Source organism: Arvicanthis niloticus, chromosome 8, assembly GCF_011762505.2.
Source record: "Arvicanthis niloticus isolate mArvNil1 chromosome 8, mArvNil1.pat.X, whole genome shotgun sequence".
Lineage (NCBI taxonomy): Eukaryota > Metazoa > Chordata > Mammalia > Rodentia > Muridae > Arvicanthis > Arvicanthis niloticus.
Window position 1 is genome coordinate 8,699,913 of NC_047665.1, and position 20,953 is coordinate 8,720,865.

General features: G+C 49.8%; 1 protein-coding gene across 1 annotated transcript; it reads left to right on the forward strand.

Annotated features, from left to right (window-relative positions):
• Positions 1-1,381: 1,381 nt before the first annotated feature.
• Lman2 (lectin, mannose binding 2) lies at positions 1,382-20,596 on the forward strand. The gene is made up of 8 exons (XM_034509964.2): positions 1,382-1,810; positions 1,952-2,070; positions 12,580-12,697; positions 12,939-13,018; positions 13,192-13,353; positions 13,463-13,577; positions 15,807-15,926; positions 17,322-20,596. Exons 1-8 carry the CDS (start codon positions 1,609-1,611, stop codon positions 17,480-17,482), a joined length of 1,077 nt encoding a protein of 358 aa, XP_034365855.1. The 5' UTR covers positions 1,382-1,608; the 3' UTR covers positions 17,483-20,596.
• The last annotated feature ends 357 nt before the right edge of the window (positions 20,597-20,953 follow it).

The window sequence follows — 20,953 nt, forward strand, 5'->3', positions numbered from 1 at the left end:
GATGGCTTATCGGTTAAGAGCACGAACTGCTCTTCCAGAGGTCCTGAGTTCAATTCCTGCCAATGACACCATGGCCCACAACCATCTGTAATGAGATCTATAATGCTCTCTTCTGGTGTGTCTGAAGACAGCTACAGTGTGCTCATATAAATAAATCTTTTTTTTTATTAGATTTTTCGAGACAGGGTTTCTCTGTGTAGCCCTGGCTGTCCTGGAACTCATTCTGTAGACCAGGCTGGCCTTGAACTCAGAAATCCTCCTGCCTCTGCCTCCCAAGTACTGGGATTAAAGACATGTGCCACCACTGCCCAGCAATAAATCTTATAAAAATAAAAAGAGAGGACTGGGTTTATTTGGCTTATACTTCTACATCACTGTTCATAACTAAAGAAAGTCAGGACAGGAACTCAAACAGGGCAGGAGCTGATGCAGAGACTATGGAAGAGTGCTGTTAACTGATTTGCTCAGTCTATTTTTTTTAATAGAACCCAAGCCCACCAGGCTAGAGATGGTACCACCCTCCATGGGCTGGACATTCCCACATCAATCACTAATTAAGAAAATGCCCGGCGGGCGGTGGTGGCCCACGCCTTTAATCCCAGCACTTGGGAGGCATCGACAGGCGGATTTCTGAGTTCGAGGCCAGCCTGGTCTACACAGTGAGTTCCAGGACAGCCAGGACTACACAGAGAAACCCTGTCTCGAAAAAAAAAAAAAAAAAAAAAGAAAGAAAGAAAGAAAGAAAAAAAAAAAGAAAAAGAAAGAAAGAAAATGCCCTAGAGCCAGATCTTATGGAGGCATTTTCTCAACTCAAATGTTTGCTCTTTTCCAAAGACTCTAGCTTGTGTCATGTTGACATAAAACTAGCCAGCACACTTCTTACAGGAACTGACACTTTTTGAAGCCAGATGACTTTTGGCCTTCACTGAGGTCCCAGGTCAAGATCTGGTGTGTCCCTCCTGCTTCAATCTGACTGTGCCTGAGTAATTGAGAGTAACGGAGGTCCTCAAATAACTGGCCTCTTTAAGTCTCCAGAGGAGTGGAACTAGCTAGACGTGGCCTAAAGGATTTGCCCCCACCCACCGAGTCCAGGGTAGCATTGGGATTGGACTCCAGGCTTTCTATTTCACTCCAGTGCTGCTTTTCCCACTGTACTGGAAAGGTCACTTCAAAGTCAGGATTCTCTAGGAGGCTTACGACCTAGCAGTGTGCTCAGCTTGCGCAAGCAGCCCCCCAAAAACTTCAAGTTCCAGCATGCTCCACTTCAAAGACGACGCTCGCTTTCCTCCAGCCCCAAAGAGACCTCTGCTTTTCGTTGGCCCGCAAGCCTAACGTGCTGCTCCATGATTGGTTGGATCCCTTGTCGCTCATGAGAACCTTTGGTTGTGGCCGGCTGACAGGCGACCGAGGAACCTCCAAAGTTATGGAAGGACGCTCTACTAGGATAGGAGGCTGGCCAGCCAATAAGGCTGCCACCCTGCTGACTGCGAGGCTTTCCTTCTTGACTCTCCGGTGATTCTAGTTTGGAGGGCTTCCGGCCGGAGACCATTAGAAAAGACACCCGGAAGGCGGAAGTCTTAGGGCGGAAGTGGCCGAGGGAAAAGGAGAATGGCGGCTGAGGCCTGGCTTAGGCGCTGGGGCTGGGGCTGGGGTCAGCGGTGCCCAGGGAGGCCTGGGCTTCCTGGCCCCGGCCCGGGCCCCACTACATTTCTACATTTTCTTCTGTTGCTGGGGCTGGTGGCTGCGGATATAACCGACGGCAACAGTGAACACCTCAAGCGGGAGCACTCGCTCATCAAGCCCTACCAAGGTGAGGCCTGCAGAGAGAAGGGTGAGGACGCGGGGCTGGAGTGGGTTGGAGGAGGGCATGCCCTTTTTGTTGAGCAGAGCAGCGCAGTAGATTTCTGGCGCGGCCTTTTGAGCACCTGTGCACGTCGGTCTCTGCCCACAGGGGTCGGTTCCAGTTCCATGCCGCTCTGGGACTTCCAAGGCAGCACGATGCTTACGAGCCAATACGTGCGCCTGACCCCTGACGAGCGCAGCAAAGAGGGCTCTATATGGAACCACCAGGTGAGTCTCTCCCCACAGGCTAAACGTAGCCGTTCACTGATTCAATAATCTCTGCTTCCTCACCAGCCAAGCTTAGTATATATACATGTGCTCCTTTTTTTTTTTTTTTTGTCCTGCCGATTTTCTGCCCTGGTCACACAAATCGTAAAGAGAGACTTGTGTAGTTACTGTGTGTCAGAAACTATGCGCGACTCTTAACACTTCCACTTATTTCTTCAGAAACCATACAAGGTAAGTAATGATGTCCTCATCTAAATGACTTAAGAAGCAAGAAGCTAAGGTGCAGAGTTGAGAGTCCCCTTGCCACACCTTATCGGATTTAATTCTCAAACAAGGTGTTTGGAATAGATAGTTTTCGTGACTTTATGTTGAGGTAGTGTAGCCAGCGAATAGAACAAAGAGTATTTCAACTGATCTTTCTGATCTCCACCCTCTTCAATTCCCTTAATTAATACACGCGATGCCTCCTGGTTAGCAATGGGAGAGCCCCTTCAACACCCTTAACAAACCTAATTCCCTTTCTCAGTGCTAGGTTGACAGTCTTGTTAGCTATATCTGCACTGAGCTTACAGGCAGTTTTTGTATCTGTGGCCTTTGCCTTTACAGCAGGGAGCCTGACATGCCGTTGCCCTGGTGTGTTAGCAGTGGTGTGTAGTGTCTACACCAAGAAGTGTAGGTTGGCAAAGGAAAGAAATTAGGTAATTTGGGGATAGGCCATTCTCCCTCCTGCCTCCACTATTGGCCAGTGGCCTAGTTTTCTCCATCACAGTACTCTCTTGGCCCTTCTGGCTGATTTTGTCATTAGTTCTAAGAGACTACACCGTCCTTTGTTGCCTCGATGGCTCATCCCCTCAGCACCTCCTCTCTCCCTGCCTCCCGCCTCCACACTGTGCTAGAGCCGTCTGCGGTTACTCTTCTCCATTCAGCTTTGGCTCTGACCCTTACAGCCTGAGACCTCTCATGAATGGCAAACTACATTCTCTCAGTACAGCGTGTCCCTTGGTGACTGGCATCTCCAGTCATTCTGTCAGTTTGTTCCAGCCTGTCTGTCTGGCTGCCTTCTCTCAGGGGCTTTGGTCTTGTTCACTCTGTCTGGGATAGCGCCTCCTGGTTCTTCCGTGACTGCTCCATAGTTACTTCTCATCTGTTAAGTCTGTGTTCAAATGTCACGCACACCAAGTGCTCGATTAAACCTCATGTCCCCAAGCTGCAGTCTGTCACGTCATTCTGGTTCGGCTTTTCAGATACTTTCTTTTGTTCTTTCCTTTTTATTTTATTTTGTGGTACTATAGATTGAACCTAGGACCTATGCATGCCAGACAAGGCAAGCATTTCACTCCTGAACAACACATATAGCTTGGGTGCTACTTTTTTAGGTGGTAATGTAACCTTGTATTTTTCACATAAATGAGTTATATATAGCGTTGCATTTTGTTTTGTAAAAAGCAAGATAAAAATATCGATAGAACTTTTAGGATTTGGGTTTTATTCACAAGTAACAGACATATCCAAGTTAGTGGTTTGTAAGTGATGGATAAGCTTGGTGATATCACAGGACCAAGAGCATTCTGTACTTGCTTTGGTTGTGTTACAGCAATCCTTTGTTCAGTGCTTGGACATTTATTTATTTATTTATTTTATTTTTCGAGACAGGGTTTCTCTGTGTAGCCCTGGCTGTCCTGGAACTCACTCTGTAGACCAGGCTGGCCTCAAACTCAGAAATCCGCCTGCCTCTGCCTCCCAAGTGCTGGGATTAAAGGCGTGCACCACTAGTGCCTGGCTAGTGCTTGGACATTTGCTGCTGGACCCTGATAATAGTTTAGATGGAGAACATTTATACTTCTTGAAAGAGATTACATGGAATTCTTAGACGTTTCTGTTTAATGTTTTCAAAGAAATACTTTCTCCTGACAGAACTGCTTAGGTGATCTCTGCAGTTTTGTTTTGTGTGTTTGAATCTCCTTCACTTGTATTCTGTCTGGGAGAGGCACTGGCTGAGCACACATTTCCCGAGGACCCCTGTCTTCCGAGCTGTTGTGTGACTCGGGTGAGGAGAGCAAACATCCAAGTGCCTAATGTCTGGAGCTCAGGACGTGAGGCTGGCATCGCAGTGAGTTTTGTGTAAAGGCAGGAGCAGGGATCTTAAGCTTACATATTGTTACTGTGCTAGTTCAAAATTGTGTAGCCTTTCCTTTTTTTTTTTTTTTAAAGTTGATGCAGAGGCTGGGGAGGCAGCATGGGCTAAGGAGGTAGCCTGGGCTGGGGAGGTAGCTGAGTGGGCATAGTGTTGGCAGCACCAGCGTGAGGACCTGACCTCAGATCCCTCAAACTCAGGTGAAGAGCCTGGTGCCTGGCTGTGTGTAATCCCATCCCTGAAGAGACAGACAAGAGGCTCCTGGAGCTTGCTGGCCAGCCACTTAAGGGAGATCCAGGTTTAGAGAGAGACTTTCTTTAAAATAAGGTGGTGTATGAAGAAATGGCATTTGCTGATCTTGCAGAGGATAGTTTTTCTGTGTACCTGAGTGTATGTTCCTCACACCACACTGAGGGCCTCATAACTGCGTAAATCTCTAGCTCGAGAGTATTCAACACCCTCTGACATTTTCTGGTATCTACACACACATTAAAAAAAAAAAGCCTTCCCCTGAAGAAATTGTCTTGGGCTTAAATACCCATGGTGGTGTGGAGGACAGTGAGGGGCTTGCCTGGCCCTGGGTTGGACTCCCAGCATTGAAGAAAGGCTTATAAAGGAGGTCATAAGAATACACTCAGACTGAACATTGGCTTTCTGTTTGGTTTTTGAGATGGTCTCACATTTGCTACATAGCCCAGGATGATCTCTGATGATTCCTGATCTTCCTGCTCAGTTTCCCACATGCTGACATTCCAGGCTGTTCCACTGTGCGTCAAAGCACATTAGGAGTGTGTGGGTTGGTGTAGCTGTGTGTATATGCAAGTGGAGGCCAGAGGTCAACCTCAGATGCTGTTCTTGTTTGTTGAGCAGTCTCCCTGTCCTGGAGCTTGCTATCTGGCCAGTGAGTGCCAGGCATCCACTGTCTCCTTCCCAGGGCTAGAAGCATACGTGCATGCCACTAGGGCAGGCTCTCCTTAATGTGGGGTCTGCAACCAAACAGGTCCTTATGTACTAACCTTGCTATCTCCCTAGCCCATAGTGTGTATTTTGATTTTATTTTAGACATATAGCTCTGGCTGGCCTTGAATAGCAAGGTACACTAGGCTAGCCTGGAAGTCAGATCTGCCTTCCTCTGCCTCTGGAATGCTGGGATTAAAGGTATGTGCCACCATGCCCTGTCTACCACCATAGTTTTTGAGACAGGGTCTCTAATTGAACCTGGAACTTGCCATTTCAGCTAGACTGTCTAGCCAGCAAGACCTCAGGGTCTGCCAGCTCAGTGCCTGCAGCTCTGGGTGCCCTGTGTCTGCTTGTACATGGGTGCTGGGACCCAAGCTTGGGTGCCTGTGTTTGTGCAGCAGGCACTTTATGCCTGGAGCCACATTTGACCTCAGCATCACACTCTAGAACAGCTGCTGTCAAATACACATCCATGTGTGTACCTCTGAGGCAGTGTCAGTACAGCAGAAGGAATTGTAGTAGAGCAGGGTAGCCTGCCACACCTGGCTTTTTGTCTGTTATTTTGCCATTTTTCCTGGTTGGCCTTGAACTCTGGGCTCAAGTTATCCTCCTGTCTCAGCCTTCTGAGTGGCTAAACTACAGATGATATTCCTATAATGATCGCTCAGCTGTCGCTGGGTTTTGTTTTGTTCAAGCAGAGATGTAGAAGCTATCTGACTTTAAATGACTTGTTTCTGCAAGGTGCTTCTGTTTCCATTGTTCCAGTGTGCTAACAAGGCATTAGGACTTCTGTGGACTCAGGGATAAGAAATATGGCCCCACAAAGCAACTTAGAAGTAATTCAAACCACACTGCATCTGATTTAAGTCTCCTGGAGGCTCCCTGTTGTGCTGACCTTCAGTCTTCAGTCTGGGGTGCATAAAGGTGTTGGGGGACCTGTGGTCCCATGGGACTGTTTCTGGGCCCTTCGTTTCTGTCTATGCCCTCCTGACACTGACCTTGCAAGTGTACTAACCCCTTCCCTTCTCCCTTGTCCTTTTGTTCCGATGCTGGCCTTGCACTGGCTTGGGCTCTTGCCGTATGTGTCATCTTCAGGGACCGTCTTAGTCAGTGTTCTGTGGCTGTAAAGGGACAGCATGACCGTGGCAGCTCTTTGAAAAAAAGAAAAAAACGTTGTGGCCTGTGCACACGGTGACAGGCTGCTGGAGAGTGGCCTGTGCACACGGGTGACAGGCTGCTGGAGAGTGGCCTGTGCACACGGGTGACAGGCTGCTAGAGAGTGGCCTGTGCACACGGTGACATGTGTGCACACGGTGACAGGCTGCTGGAGAGTGGGCTGTATACACGGTGACATGTGTGCACACGGTGACAGGCTGCTGGAGAGCAGCCGAGAGTTCTGCATCCAGATGCCCGGGCAGCAGGAGAGAGAGACGCTGGAGGCCGTGGGGGGGGTGCCTTCAGAACCCCCGAAGCCCACCCCCAGGGACACATTTCCTCCAGCAAGGCCATTCGTCCTAGTCCCTCAAGCAGTGCCACTCTCTCGTGACAATGTATTAAATGTGTGAGCCTGTGGGGCCATTTCTATTCAAACCACCACAAGCAGCAGAGGAACCATTTGAGAGAAATTATGGGCTGCCTCTTCTACACGAGAAAATTAAATTCATTTTAAATACATATGGGCTTTCTGGGTAGTTTGTACATTAACTTACTGATAACCTAGCTTTACTTGTGCCATGGTCAAGGATTTCTATTCCCTGACTTTTTTTTTTTTTTTTTAATTCAAATTGTTCTTCCTTTCTTTTTTTCCATCTAAAGCAAATCTGAGGCCAGTATGTTAAATCTTTCTACCTTTGCCTTCTGAGAATTAGAATAAGAAGTGTAAGCCTCCATTCCCAGCCAGAATTTTTATTTTGAAATACTGTAGAGTCACATGCAATTGAATAAAAAAGATAATAAAAAGCTGGGCCCATTGACATGACCCTGTAATCCCAGCTACTTAGGCTGAAGCAGGGGATAACAAGTTCAAGGCCTATCTGCTACAAAGTGAGTTCAAGGCCAGCCAGAGCAACTTGGCAAACCCTTATTTCTAAGATGAAGAATAAGGACTATGGAGATGGCTCAGCAGATAAGAGGGCCTGCTGCCCAGGCCTGACAACTTGGCTTGGACCCCCAGGGTCCACAGGGAAGGAGCGAGCTGACTCCCAGTTTCCTGTACTACGCAGTCCTGTGTTTCCCACAGATAATGATAAAGGTTAGAGACAAGAAAGGGAGTTCTAGCAAGTTCCATGCCCTTCCTTAGGGAAGAAGCGGCTGTCTGACACACTGCATTCATCCCAGCACTGCAGCAGGGAAGGGAAGGGAAGGGGAAAGGGGAAAGGAAAGGGAGGGAATCAATCCAGAGCCTAGATTGGATTTCATCTCGCTTCCTGACATATTAGGGTTAGCCTTCCTACTGGTTTCTTCCTTACCCTCTTCTCTCTGGTCTGAACAACTTGAGTTGACTATTTCTTATTCATTTTATCTCTTTAAAAACTTCTTTTGATAATTCTTTTTTTATTGGATATTGTGTTTATTTATATTTCAGATGATAATTTTTAAAAAAATTTTTTTATGTGCATTAGTGTTTTTCTTGCATGTATGTCTGTGTGAGGGAGTTGGATCCCTTGGAACTGGAGTTAGAGGCAGTTGTGTGCTGCCATGTTGTTGCTGGGGATTGAACCAGGGTCCTCTGGAAGCAGCCAGTGCCCTTAACATCGGAGCCAGCTCTCCAGCCCTCATTTTGCCTCTAATTAGCCTGGAAGTTGTTAGCTTGTTTCTCAGGGTTTTTATTATTGTTGTTATTTATGTTTATGCTTCTCTGTGTATGCAAACGTGTACAGGTGCCTCTGAAAGCCAGAAGATCCCATCAGATGCTAAACTAAAGTTAGGGGCAGTTAAGGGTGCTGGGAACTGAACTCACGGCCTCTGGAAGAGCCACTGGTCTTTATCTGCTCAGTCATCCCTGCAACCTCTTGTCTTTCCGTTCTCTGTGTCACCCTGGGCAGCAGGTGCCCAGATGGCACGTGCTGTAGAAGTCAGGCTATAGACACAGGAGGCAGAAGCAGGGTGTTTGCTAGCTCAGGCCTATCCTGAGCTACATACCAAGACCCTGTGTTAAAATGATAGGGCTAGAGGTGCCCAAAACCTGGCCTTGATCTACGACACCGCGAAAACAACCCTCCCCAAACGCACACATGCACAGCTGTACATGTGCACACAATGCGTGCCAGAGTCTAAGGACACTTTAACTTTCTCCCTGGATAGTGCTGGGGTCTTAGAACTCCAGGTTCTTGTGCTGACCTTTAGTCTCTCTTGTTGTGAGCTGCGCAGTACTGTGCAGCCAGTTCTAGTTCTGAACTGAACGCTCGCTCTTTGTTCCTGAACCTTTGACTTTCCGTGTGGATGGGGTCATTTCCCTTCCCCACAAAGATGGACAGACAGTGTGAGGGGGCTGCTGCTCATTCATGCTTTTCATTGTTTTGTTTTCTTTGTCTGAAATTGTCTATTGCTAATCGTTAGCTCCTTGAAGGTAGTCTGTTACTTTTTTTTTTTTTTTTTTTTTTAATTTCTGGTTGCTACTGTAATGAAGGATGTAAGGAGGGGTAAATTTCACAAAGAAAGAGTTAAAGTTGAGTCTGAAAGGCCAGATACCAGGGTGCTGGCTCTGGAGGCCCTTACCCCAAGGCAAAAGGCATTATGAAGTTGGGTATGCTGCCACAGGACTGGGATTTGGCGGTAGGGAGATGAAGGCCAGCCCTTGGGGAGATAGTGCGTTCTAGAGCAGCTCAGACTCGGTGAGACTTCGTGTTGTCTCGGGAAGAACAAAAACAGGCTGGAGAGATGGCTCAGTGGTTAAGGGCATGCTTTGCTCTTGCAAAAGTCCTGAGTTAGTTTCCTAACAACATTGAACAGGACACAATAGCCAGTGTAATCCAAGCCTCTGACTGCCACGACACCTGTGCTCACTTGCAATAATTAAAAATAATAAAGTACATCTTAAACAACACAACCAGCGTCACACTGGAAATGCAGGAGAGGGAGAGATCACACAGAGACTAGGAGTGGCCAGTGCCCACCCCTGGGTGTCATCTTTTTGAGGAGGTTTATAGTGTCAGGATGGAAATCTAGGCAGTCGCTACACCACAGCTCTCAGCACTCATTCTTACATTGGGTTGGCCGCTCAGTTCACGGCGCGTCATTGCTGTCCTGTGGCCACGGGACTGGTGGGGTCTATCCCAGGTCTCTGCTGCTTTGGGCCAGTCTTGTGTGTCTTGATTTGGAATTGAGTTTTTGTGCTTTTACTTGGGGGTCTGACTGTCAGTTCTGAATCTTCTCTCCACCCTGTACTGTTCTTGGTGTTTGTCTGAGTAACCTTGGATGTATTCATTATCTCTTCATCGTTGTTACGTTCCTCCCGTATGTTATCATAGATTGTTCTGAAATGCTGTTTCTTAGGGAGAGTTTAAGAATACCACCAGCCTGCTAAATTCTCTTGTCCTTTGACTCCTTGCTTGTAGTTACCAGAGCACAGTCTGTGCAGCTCCTCTGCCTTCTTGGGTTTCAGTCGCACCCTGCCTGTCTCTCTGGTGTCTGTTACTTGTCATCCCTGCTGAGATTGGCAGAGTCACTTAGCCCTAACCCAGGAAGAGGGCCCAACGTGGAGCTGAGTCCCTCCCTGGGCGGCCCCTCTGGTATACTCTCTTTAGCTTTCATTCCCAGCCCTGACAGGGCCTTCCTCTCCTCAGCAGACCTTGGATCAGGTTCCTTGTCCTTCTGTCTTGATGGCTACCTGGCACCATCTCTCCCCAGTACATGGCTGTGCAGAGACTAGTGAGATTCCACAACTGGGGAAGCTCATGTTGCTATGAGTTGTCACACAGGCTCCTGTTCTGTGGCCAGGGTGGCTCCCCAGTGCCATCAGTGCACCAGCCACACTGTCGGTGGTGGGACATAGTATATTTTAATTTTTGGACTGAAATTTTCCTGGTTACAAGAATAATATGTTTCATTGTGCTATCAAGTTCCTCTGTCTTTTGTTCCCGAGCCAGGCCCTTTTCCCTTGGGGAACTGTGCAGACAGTAACAGGACCACTCAAATTGAGTAGTTGGGGAGAGTGTTGTTCATGGCTAAGAACACAAGTAGGAGATAAACTGGAAAATCACCTTCTCAATCTTGAGGATCAGGATTGGGCTTAAAAGTGCAGAAATAATAATGCCTTGGGGGAGTGACTATTTTCCTGGGAATCAGGCACGCAGCCGTTTTCACACCTTGTGGTTCCTCGGAGGTTGCCATGGCTGCTGTCTGTGAAGACAGGCTTCTGATGATGTTAGAGGTTGCTTGTGCTGGCTGCTGTTGGCTCTCTCCTTTCAGCCAGCCCGGCTGCAGTGGGCTTATGGCATCCTCACAGACGTATAGGCTCAGGGTGAGGGAGAGGGAGAGCGAAAGGGAGAGGGAGAGCTAGGCTGCTGTCTCAGTCAGGGTTACTATTGCTGTGATAAATGCCATGACCAAAAGCTGCTTGGGGAGGAAAGGGTCTGTTTTACCTTACAGCTTATAAGTCCACGGGTACCACGGGTCATTCTGAGAGAGGTCACCCTCAGCCCTTCAGTTTAGAGTGTCCTCCTCTGCTGCTGCCTCTCGTCTTTCTCCCAGCACCCTGGGTCTTGCTCGGCTACCATTTCATCCTTTATTCTTCTCCCAGCATCTGAGGATCCAAGTCCGGGAGCTCTTGAGGTTGGCGTTGTTAAACAGCTGCATCGGATAAAGTGGGCTGCGGCACTGTAGTCCCAGTGGGCTGCGGCACTGTAGTCCCAGCTCAGCGCACAGGAGCCTAGCCATGGGTGCATAATAAGGCGCCCCCACCCCCCTTAACACTTATGTACACTTTAAAAAGAAAGAAGGGAGGGAGGGAGGTGGAAGGAAAAAAAAAAAACTGGGCTAGGCAAATTGGAGCACGCCTTTAATCCCAGCATTTGGAAGGCAGAGGCAGGTGACTCTCTGAGTTGAAGGACAGCCTGGTCTACAACAGGAATTCCAGTTACACAGACAAATCCTGTCTCAAAAAAAGAAAAGAAAGGGGCGGTGGCTGGAGAGACGGCTCAGTAATTAAGAGCATGCACTGGCTGCTCTTCCAGAGGATCCAGGTTCAAGTCCCAGCACCCATGTGGCAGCTCACAACTGTTCATAACTCCAGTTCTAGGGGATCCAAAACTGTCACACAGGCATACAAAATGAACACTAAAAATAAACAAAACAAAACATTTTTTAGAAGAGGAGATGGGAGAAGAGGAAAATCAATAGGAAGGAGGGTGGGGCTGCAGCTTGAAACCCCACACACCAAGAGGTGTCTTTGCACCTTCACCTGCACTGGGTGTTAAATAGACTAGCCCCACAGTGGAATGTTTCCTGACTGCTGCCTGTAGACACTTGCACCACACCCCAGCTTCTGGTGGAGTGCCTCACTGCCTCACACCTGTTGGGGTCAGAGTGTGGCGACTCCACTCTGTCGGAGAGCTGGCTCTGCACTGGGTGTCCTCCACTGCTGGAAGCCTGTGCTTCTGCTGGTGGGGGCATGAGCCCTGCCCTGTACCAGATCAGGCAGGGCTGGATTGCCTGAGACCAGTCTTGGGTGCGAGCTCCAGCCGAATTCCAGCCAATCCTCTCCTTGGGAGGGTTTTGGAAGCCAGCTGTAGAAAAGAATGGGTTAATTTACATTAAATGCCTGCAGGCTGTGAGGAGTGCAAGAACTAGCCAGAGCTTCAGTCAGACTTGGATATGAATCAAGATCACTTTTTCATTAGTTATGGACAAGTTATTTTGTCTCAAAATCATTGTTTTTTAGTTTAAAGTATATGGGGCTAGAGAGATGGCTTAGCAGTTAAGAGCACTGACTGCTCTTCCAGAGGTCCCGAGTTCAATTCCCAGCAACCACATGGTGGCTCACAACCATCTGTAATGGGATCCAATGGCCTCTTCTGCTGTGTCTGAAGAGAATGACATTGTACTCACATACACAAAATAAATAAGTCAGTCTTTAAAGTACACGGCTTAAATGGGGCTGGTGCTGCTCTCTAAGGTTCTAAGATGGGCAGTCATTGATGAGGAGGATAAAGCAGGACTGGGGTTACACACTGAGGAAAAAGCCTGGCTTGCCAGAGGCTGAGTCTCGGGGGCCTCGATGGAGACACCATTTGGTCTCCCTCACTCGTGTAGGGTCCAGTATCACTTAAGGTCCTGTTGCCTGGCCCTGAACCTTGAAGTGGTTGCCTAGTTTGGGTGGAGTGGGGAGCAAGCATGTAGACCTGGACGTGCCAGGCTCCACTGCAGCTCGCTTGAAAGCCTTGGTAACTCTGAGGGCCTCTCTGCTCCCTTTGCAGCCATGCTTCCTTAAGGACTGGGAAATGCATGTCCACTTCAAAGTCCATGGCACAGGGAAGAAGAATCTCCATGGAGATGGCATCGCCTTGTGGTATACCCGAGACCGCCTTGTACCAGGTGGGGAGGTGCACACACCCAAACAGTGGGGTAGGCATGGGTGTAGCAGTGGGTGGGTTTGCCAGGTAGCCTGCCTATGGTTACTCTGCGCGTCTGTTGTGCTCTGGACGGGGTTCAAGGTTCTTTTCCTTCCTGGGTGAGGCACCAATGGTCGGACTTTCTTACTTCTGCCCAGGCTGCCTTTGAGGGATCCATGGGTCATCTCTATTGATCCTGTTCTGAAAGTATCTCCTAATTCCAGGGCCTGTGTTCGGAAGCAAAGACAACTTCCATGGTTTGGCCATCTTCCTGGACACATATCCCAATGATGAAACCACTGAGGTAAGGACCCCACTCTCCTCTGCAGGGCAGGCGAGCAAGGCCTGGGCAGCTGGCTTGAGTGAGGCTGGGGACTAGAATTTTGTTGTGGTTCTAGCGAAAAGTATCCTCCAGGGGCAGGATGGTATGTGCCCACAGGCTGGCTAGGCATGGAGTAACCAGTGTCTCGGTTCCAGCGTGTGTTCCCGTATATCTCGGTGATGGTGAACAATGGCTCTCTGTCGTACGATCATAGCAAAGATGGACGCTGGAGTGAGTTGGCAGGCTGCACAGCTGACTTCCGCAACCGGGACCATGACACCTTCCTAGCTGTACGCTATTCCCGGGGCCGCCTCACGGTGAGCAGGCATGAGGGGGAGGCCACTGGGCCTGTGCTAGCTCCATGGAGGCTCGAGGAGATAGTTGGCTGGGGCCTGGGTGTGTGCTTGACCTGCTCGCTGACTGCAGGTGATGACTGACCTGGAGGACAAGAATGAGTGGAAGAACTGCATCGATATCACCGGGGTGCGCCTGCCCACCGGCTACTACTTTGGAGCCTCTGCTGGCACCGGCGATCTGTCTGGTGAGTATGTGAAAGGATGCTTTCGGCAGTTACCGGCCTCCCTCCTCTGCAGGCCTTCCTCATTTCCCATCGGCTGTGACTATTGGTGTGCCCGAGGGCAGGCCCAAGCAGTCAGCTAGCCTCTTCACCTTGTATCTTTAGGTGAGAGGAGATGCTGGGTCTAGGTATTGTGGCTGGATGGATTCCTAGCACCAGATCTATAGGAACACAGCCATTTTGTCTCCACTCGGCCCCTCTAAACATCGACCTTGCCCATCAAGGAAAGCCACATCCCTCTCTTTCTAGTTGCCTGGGATAACACCTTGTGTCACCCTGGACCTTGTGTCAAGCTGTCGACTCTCACTGATGCACACGTGGTGCCCCTCCTTTTATCCAAAGCACCCTGACATTCTGTCCCTGTGCTCAGAACTGTAACGGCCACCATCCTAGTTGATATGCCAGGCCCTTCCCATGCCTCCTCCCTGCCTTGGCTTCTCTGTGTGCTGAAGGTGTGTCCTTTCTGCGTGGGACCTGGTCATCTCCTTAGTGTCTTCATTAAGTACGACATTCCCTTCTCTAGTGCACACACGTCTCCCCATCCTTCTCCAGCTTTTGTTTCTTTATAGCATGTGTCAATCAGCTGTGTAATTTCCTGTGCTTTTTGTTTGTACTCCTGTCCCTCCACTCCCCAGATTACAAGTGTCTGTGGGCCTTGCTGGGTCACCAGGCCTTGGTGGTGCTTAATGGTGTCCCTTGGCTGTGACCCAGTCTACTAGGGATGTTTAGGAAGGTCCTGGACCCAGCTCTAGCTGACCAGGCCATGATGTGCATGAGCTAGCAGAACTTACTTATCCCCAGAATAAAGCTTTGGGGGACTATAATGTCCCCTGTGTCTAGAGGCCTCCCTCCTCTCCAGGAAGAGCACAAGGCCATGCAGTCCCAGAGTTTCTGTTGCTGTGTCTCTTTAAAGTTCCTACACCCCAGCTTCAGTAGTCAGCAGCTCATGGCCAGACGTTTCAGTAATGGACACTGCATGCTCCTTGCTCTTTCCTGTCCCCTGGCTTACCTGGGATTTCACCTAACAGAACTCTGTATGTCTGCAAAGGGCTCCTGACAGAACAGGTGGCTGTCTGTCTGCAGCAGGTAGATGCCCACAGTGCTGTGTGAGTGGAGAGAGCCCAGGGCTGCTGGGTACCAGACAGCCAGGCACTAGGGTTTTTATTTGGGGTGTGGGGGAGGCAGGCTCTCTATGTAACTTTGGCTGTCCTGACATTCTCTATGTAGACCAGGCTAGCCTCAGTCTTAGAGATCCACTTTCCTCTGCCTCCAAGTGGGATCAGAGGTGTGCACCACCACACCAGCCACTATTTCCTCAGGCACTGATTCCTTTCCATTTTCACATAACTGAATCACGGGAAATGTCTCCAAGATAAGCAGAATGGCAGAGCCCAGGTGGCAGCCAGAGTCGGACTCGGAAGCTGATGGTCAAGGCTCGGCCCTCTGCTCAAGGGTCTGTGTGCTTGAGTGTCAGATGCCAGGGCCCTGCTGCCCTGGCCACCAGTGGCTTGCTGTGTAGCTCCTTCCTTCTCACTGCAGCTCCTCGTCTCCCCACCCCAGCAGCCTGGCCTCACTGAGTTTACATGTGGCTGTCCAGGAGCCACGTCATGGACTCCAGCGCCTCGCTTCTGAGATAGTTGCAGGATCTCTCATGCCTGTGGTAGTGTTGAACACGTCTCTAAGTCTCAGGCTTAGTTGCTGACTGCTCCTTTGCTTAACTGCAGCCTGCGTGTGGGTCTGACAAGACCGTGGGATTGTGAGGCAGCCCTAGTGGTCACGCCGGCCCTTGTCTGCTTTTGGCTTTCGTTTGTGGGTCCCAACTCCATGGCATTCGCACAGCGTCCTGGCTCAACATGCACATGGCTTGCTTTTGCAAAGAAACTAAGCCTTGACGTTTAGATGTAAATCATTTCCAACATGAGAGTCAGTGCTCTTCTCTCTCTTCTGTCTTCTCTCTCTCGGGCACTCCCAACTTCGCCAAACCTGGGCGAGAACCCAGGCTTTTATACATACTAAGTGTGTGCTAGGCTCTGAGCTGCAGCCCAGCCCCTGAGATGCTGCCTGCCTAGGAAAGGAGACTGCTGGGCAGAAAACCACTCTCCCTGGGCAGGCCCTTGTGAGGCGGAGGGAGCAACTTCCCTTTGGGGGGGGCAGTGGGCCATGTCCTGAGGTGGGATCCTGTCTGCCCTGTAGACAACCATGACATCATCTCTATCAAGCTGTTCCAGCTCACGGTAGAGCGGACACCTGAGGAGGAAAGCATCGACTGGACCAAGATCGAGCCTGGTGTCAGTTTCCTCAAGTCCCCTAAAGGTGTGTATTCATGCAGCCCCACCCTTCGGGGCTCCAGTCCTGCTGCCCCTGCTAGAGCTGGGCTCTGGGCTCTGGACTCTGGCTGGAGGCCAGGAGCTTGGGCCAGGTCGGCTTTGGTGAGTGAGTGAGTGAGTGAGTGAGTGAGTGAGTGAGTGAGTGAGTAAAGAATGAGTTGCTTTCTTGCTGTGTGGATTCTGTTGAGGCTCTGACACCCAGTCAGCACACAGGTGAGCACCTAGTGTCCACTTCTTCCTGTGCTAAAGTGTGGTCAGTCGGTTGTCCACACGGACATAACCCACCAAGTACTCTGTCACACCTGGCTCCTGTGAACCACTTGGGGGCTGACTCTTGTGTTCGCTCAGTCAGAAAGCAAGGTAGTGGTTACTCTATAACCGCAGCCTCGGTCCCCTCCACAGCACAGTTCTGCCTCACACTCTACCCAGCGCTCTGGGGAGGAGGAGGAAGAGGAGGAGGAGGAGGAGGCGCCTGTATTTCCTTCCATCCCTCAGAGCCGTATGCTGCCAACTATAAATCCACTAAAAGTATAGACCCCATCCTGTCTTTCCAATCTTCTAGGAAAAGCCAGAACACACTGTTCTTTATTATAGTATGACATCTCACTTTAAAAATTCTATCTTGTGTAGCCAGGGCTGGCCTTGAACTCACTATATAGCAGACAGTGATGTTGGCCTTTTGGGTCTCCTGCCTCTACCCTGGGTATAGGAATTACAGGTGCAATCACCAGGCCTGGTGTTTGATATCCCATGGTTTTTAACTTTTCTGTCACTCTGTTTATTTTTGTGCATTAAGGTATGTGTGTGTGTCTGTGGAGGCTAGAGGCATCGAGTCACCGAGCTGGAGTTACAGGTGGTTGGGAGCCTCCTGCCATGGGTGTTGGGAGTTGAACTTAGATCAGTATGTGCTCTTAACTCCTGAGCCAACTTTCCAGCCACAGATTTTAGAGCTAAGTTAATCCTGCCACATAGCACCATTTGGTGGGTTCTGGTTGCTGTTCCCAGAAACACCGACGGCTTTGCCCCGCCTGCTCCCCAGGGGCCAGTCAAGATGGTGGTTGGCACGTTTGTTCACTCCCTTGATGGCTGCTCTCTCCAAAGCATTGCTCCAAGTCCAGCTCTGCCCCCAATGGCTTGGTGGAGGGGCTGAGCAGTGACAGGCCGTAAGGACCCGTGGGAACTACAGGGTGAAGCTGCTTGTGGGGGAATCACGCAGCCTTTGAAGTACTACCTCAGAGCTAAGTAGATTTCATCTGACCCCTGCCCTTTGCCAGTGCAGTGCTGGGTGTCAGCTGGAAGTGTCTGTCTCTCTAGTTTTACAGAGCCACTTAGGAGGCGGCCCCTTCATGCTTTGTGCATTAATCTCTGTCTTTTTCCACAGACAATGTGGATGACCCCACTGGAAACTTCCGAAGCGGGCCCCTGACGGGGTGGAGGGTGTTCCTGCTGCTGCTCTGCGCGCTCCTGGGCGTCGTTGTCTGTGCTGTGGTGGGCGCCGTGGTGTTCCAGAAGCGCCAGGAGCGGAACAAGCGCTTCTACTGAGAGGCCGGTCTGCCTGGGAAGGGCGACCTTAGGCCAGGGCTCTTATGTGAACTTTTTTCTACTGGGATTGTAAAAACCAACCAACCTTATTTCTTAACTGTTTCAAAGAAATAATTAAAGTATTTTCATACATTTTGCTTCTTGCCCAGCTGAGACAGCGGGCAGGGCTGGGGTCAGGGTCAGCATCCCCACAGCTGCAGGTTCTTGCCCCGTCCCGAGGCTTGCCCTTGGGAGCAAGGGAGTCTGTATTTGGGGCCCAGGTGAGGCCCTGTACTCCTGGGATGGCTCCTTAAGGTTCCAGGCAGTGGTTTTGTTCTGAGGCCTGTGGTAGCAAACAAACAGGGTTTGGATTCTGGGCCTTCCTGCCTTCCTGTAGCTTTCTATAAGGCAGGCATCAGCTAAGGCTGGAGGACCGCTCAGTAGGGCCAAGGTGTGACAATTTACAAAAGTAGCCAGTATCAGCTTCGTGCCTGTCCTAAGGGCTTTTTTCATTTCTGGTGATTCCCAGTCCCTTCTCTCTGGCTTGCAACAGTACTATAGAAGAAAGATGGTGGCTGTCACATTACCACTTGGGAAGTATGACTCTCAGGTCAGCAAGACTCACCCAGTTTTGCCTAGTGTGCAGTGTTTTGGGAATAGGGTACTGTTCACAAGATGTGACTTCAGCTCAGGTCACAAGCATTGGTGGTGGAAGGGGCATTGACAGAAGTCTTGAGGAGACTGAGGTAATCTGGAAGGAGCTGCTGAGCCAGGAGTGGAAGACAGGTGGGTCAGTGGTGCTGCTCCCTTGGGTACCTTGAAGGAACCAAGCTGGGGCTGAGTGGAAAGCAGGCGTTAGCACAGCAGCTTCCGGTCTTTGCCACCCAAGGCTCCTGCCATGGAGAACTGTGTCCTCTCTAGTCCAGCTCTGGTCACTTCCTTGTCCCTTCCTGGGGACTACCAAGTCTGTCTCCTTCCTCATCATCTCCTTCCCACACAGTCAAGTAAAGCTTGCTCTCTTACCTCACAAGCAGCATGGCTTCTCCAGTTCACGTTGTTGCTGCAGGTAGTGATGGAAGCCCATAGAGTAAACACCGTCCTGTCTCTTAGCAGAGCTGAGCTGCTAGGAGCCATCTGTCCTTGTCAGGAGCTGCTCATGGCTAGGTGTCCAGAGGTAGTTCACAACAACTGCCAGCTTCCAGCTTCTTCCCAGGTTTATGAGCCTGTCACGGAGGCTCAGAGGAGCCCCCAGCCTTCCTTCTGACACATTACTTTCCAAGCATTGCTTACTTACTGTGGCACTTACATGCAGGGTGTGTCCAAGCTGCTATGTGGTTCCTGCAGGACAGCCAGGCCTAGAACCTGGAGCATCAGGCTTCTGCCGTCAGGAAGCACCGTAGTCTTTGGATTGACCTTTAGTTCTTGGTTCCAACTTAGACTTCTGATGTCCCAAGTCATTTAGGCACATTATAATCAAGATTTACCTCTGTGTATTAGAGCCACCTTGACAGTAGCTGCTGTAGAGTTGGGAGACAACTCAGTTAAAGACTTGTATCACAGTACAGGTGGCTGATGGTCTCTGGGGCTCCCTAGTCCAGTTGAGGACTTAATGCCAAAGGACACACATGTCCTTCCCAAAGATCACACCCAAAGTTGTCTTCTGCTCTACACACTTGGCATTTAAAAAAAAAAAAAAGCCTGCTTTTTCTACATTTGGCCCAGTAAGTCTTGTGGGGTGCGGCCAGGGCGGGATCTCTGATGAATCTCAGACTTAGGTGCCGGCATTTAGTGATCTTGTGGGTCTGTTTTACCTTCCAGGTGGGCTCTCCATTCGTCATTGCATAGCCTCCCTGTACTTGTGAAGAACTGTTTCTAAGTTCATCTCCAGAGTTTTCTGTTTTCACACAGGAATGATTCCACAATTAGTTTTTTTGTCATGTGCTACTAAAAATGGAGTTCCTTCATCATCACTGAAGCATAAATGTATACCCTTCCTTGTCTCTTCTCTGTAGTGTTGGAAATTCAAACCTGCTGACTCATGTGGCCTCCTTTGTCCCCTCCCCACAGAGATGATGGTTGTTAAAGTGTTCTTTAAATGGTGTATTTTAAAACTTGTTTTGTTTTTAAATAGTGTTTGGATGTCTTCCCCAGCTCCTCGAGCAGCACCACTGGACATGTAGCCCAAGATGCCTTCTGGTGGGCTGCTGCTGACTGTCCTCTTACCTTACACTGGGCTGTAAGATGGCCTCTGGCATTGTTTAGACACGGTGTGGCCTCAGATGTTCTTGAATTGTGTTCTCACACGTCGTGAGAAGTTGGGGTCTGCAGCTTGTATACAGTTGGAGCCTTGCTAGCCAGAGCTACGCTGCATCTGGAAGAGAATTGTTCTCCCCACCCTTCAGTACAGGGCGTCAGAGTTCAGTTTGGGTCTGAGAAGCTTTGCTGTGTGCTTTTCTCCATCAGGCTGGGTCTCTGCTCACTGATCACGTGCATCCCCTGATGCTTTAGTTCAACCCCTTTTACTGATGTTGAGGAAGTCTTATTTTAGTCTCCTGGGTATTGGCTTTGCAGAGGCCCCTTCCCACACGCTTGGCTTCCTGATTTGCTTATGATGTCATTTGATGTGTGATCTACATTTAATGGCAGTTATTAATCTTTCCCAAAGATGATCTTCCTGAAGGTTTCTAACTTTGGCCTTTAAAAATTTGCACTTTGTTGAAGTGGGACTTGCACAGTGCTGACGTCATCATCTCTGCTGTCTCCACCCAGTTGTGGCTGGGCCTTTCTGAGTCATTCATCCTGCAGCACCCATGGCTGGTCCCCAGACAGCCACTCGATCCTGTCCCTTTCTCTTCTCATCAGCTGGGATGCTTCTTCCCAGCTTCCTTCCAGCGAGGGAGGTCATGTGAACCTGTGGCTCAGGAGAGTCGGAGGACATCAGGTGTGCCAGGTCCTCTCCTGCCTGGAGTGTGGCAGGCCCCTGAGAGTGCATGTGACTGAGGGCTGGGGGGAGCACACACCTGTTAGGGGCCTCAATGTCAGAACTGAAGCCCTGCCTCAAGCCTTAGATTGTCAACTGCTGGGGTTTTATTTTTGTGTGTGCGTGTGAAAGAAATAAATCCCTATTTGTTCAAACGAGTGTGAGTTGTGTGTTCTGTTACTTAAGCTGAAAACAGCCTAGCCTCTCCCCCGTCCACCCTGGCCTCTGCCTGTTAGGTTCCCACAAGCAGCACAGGGAAAGGCACTTCCTAAGCAAGTCTGATGAACCACGTAATGAAGGTCATCTAGCCTGAACCACACAAACCTGATTGCCTCTGGAGACAAGATTGGGCTGTGGACAAAGCACAGTTTTATTCCTTTAGGATGGGCAACTCTGGGTTTGGTTTTCATAGGGCTCCTGGGTTCTCCCCTTCCAGCAGTGGCTCAGGTTGAATAACTATCCCAGTATCTCCCTGACCATTTCTCCTCTTGCTGTGAGGTCTTTCTGGGTGG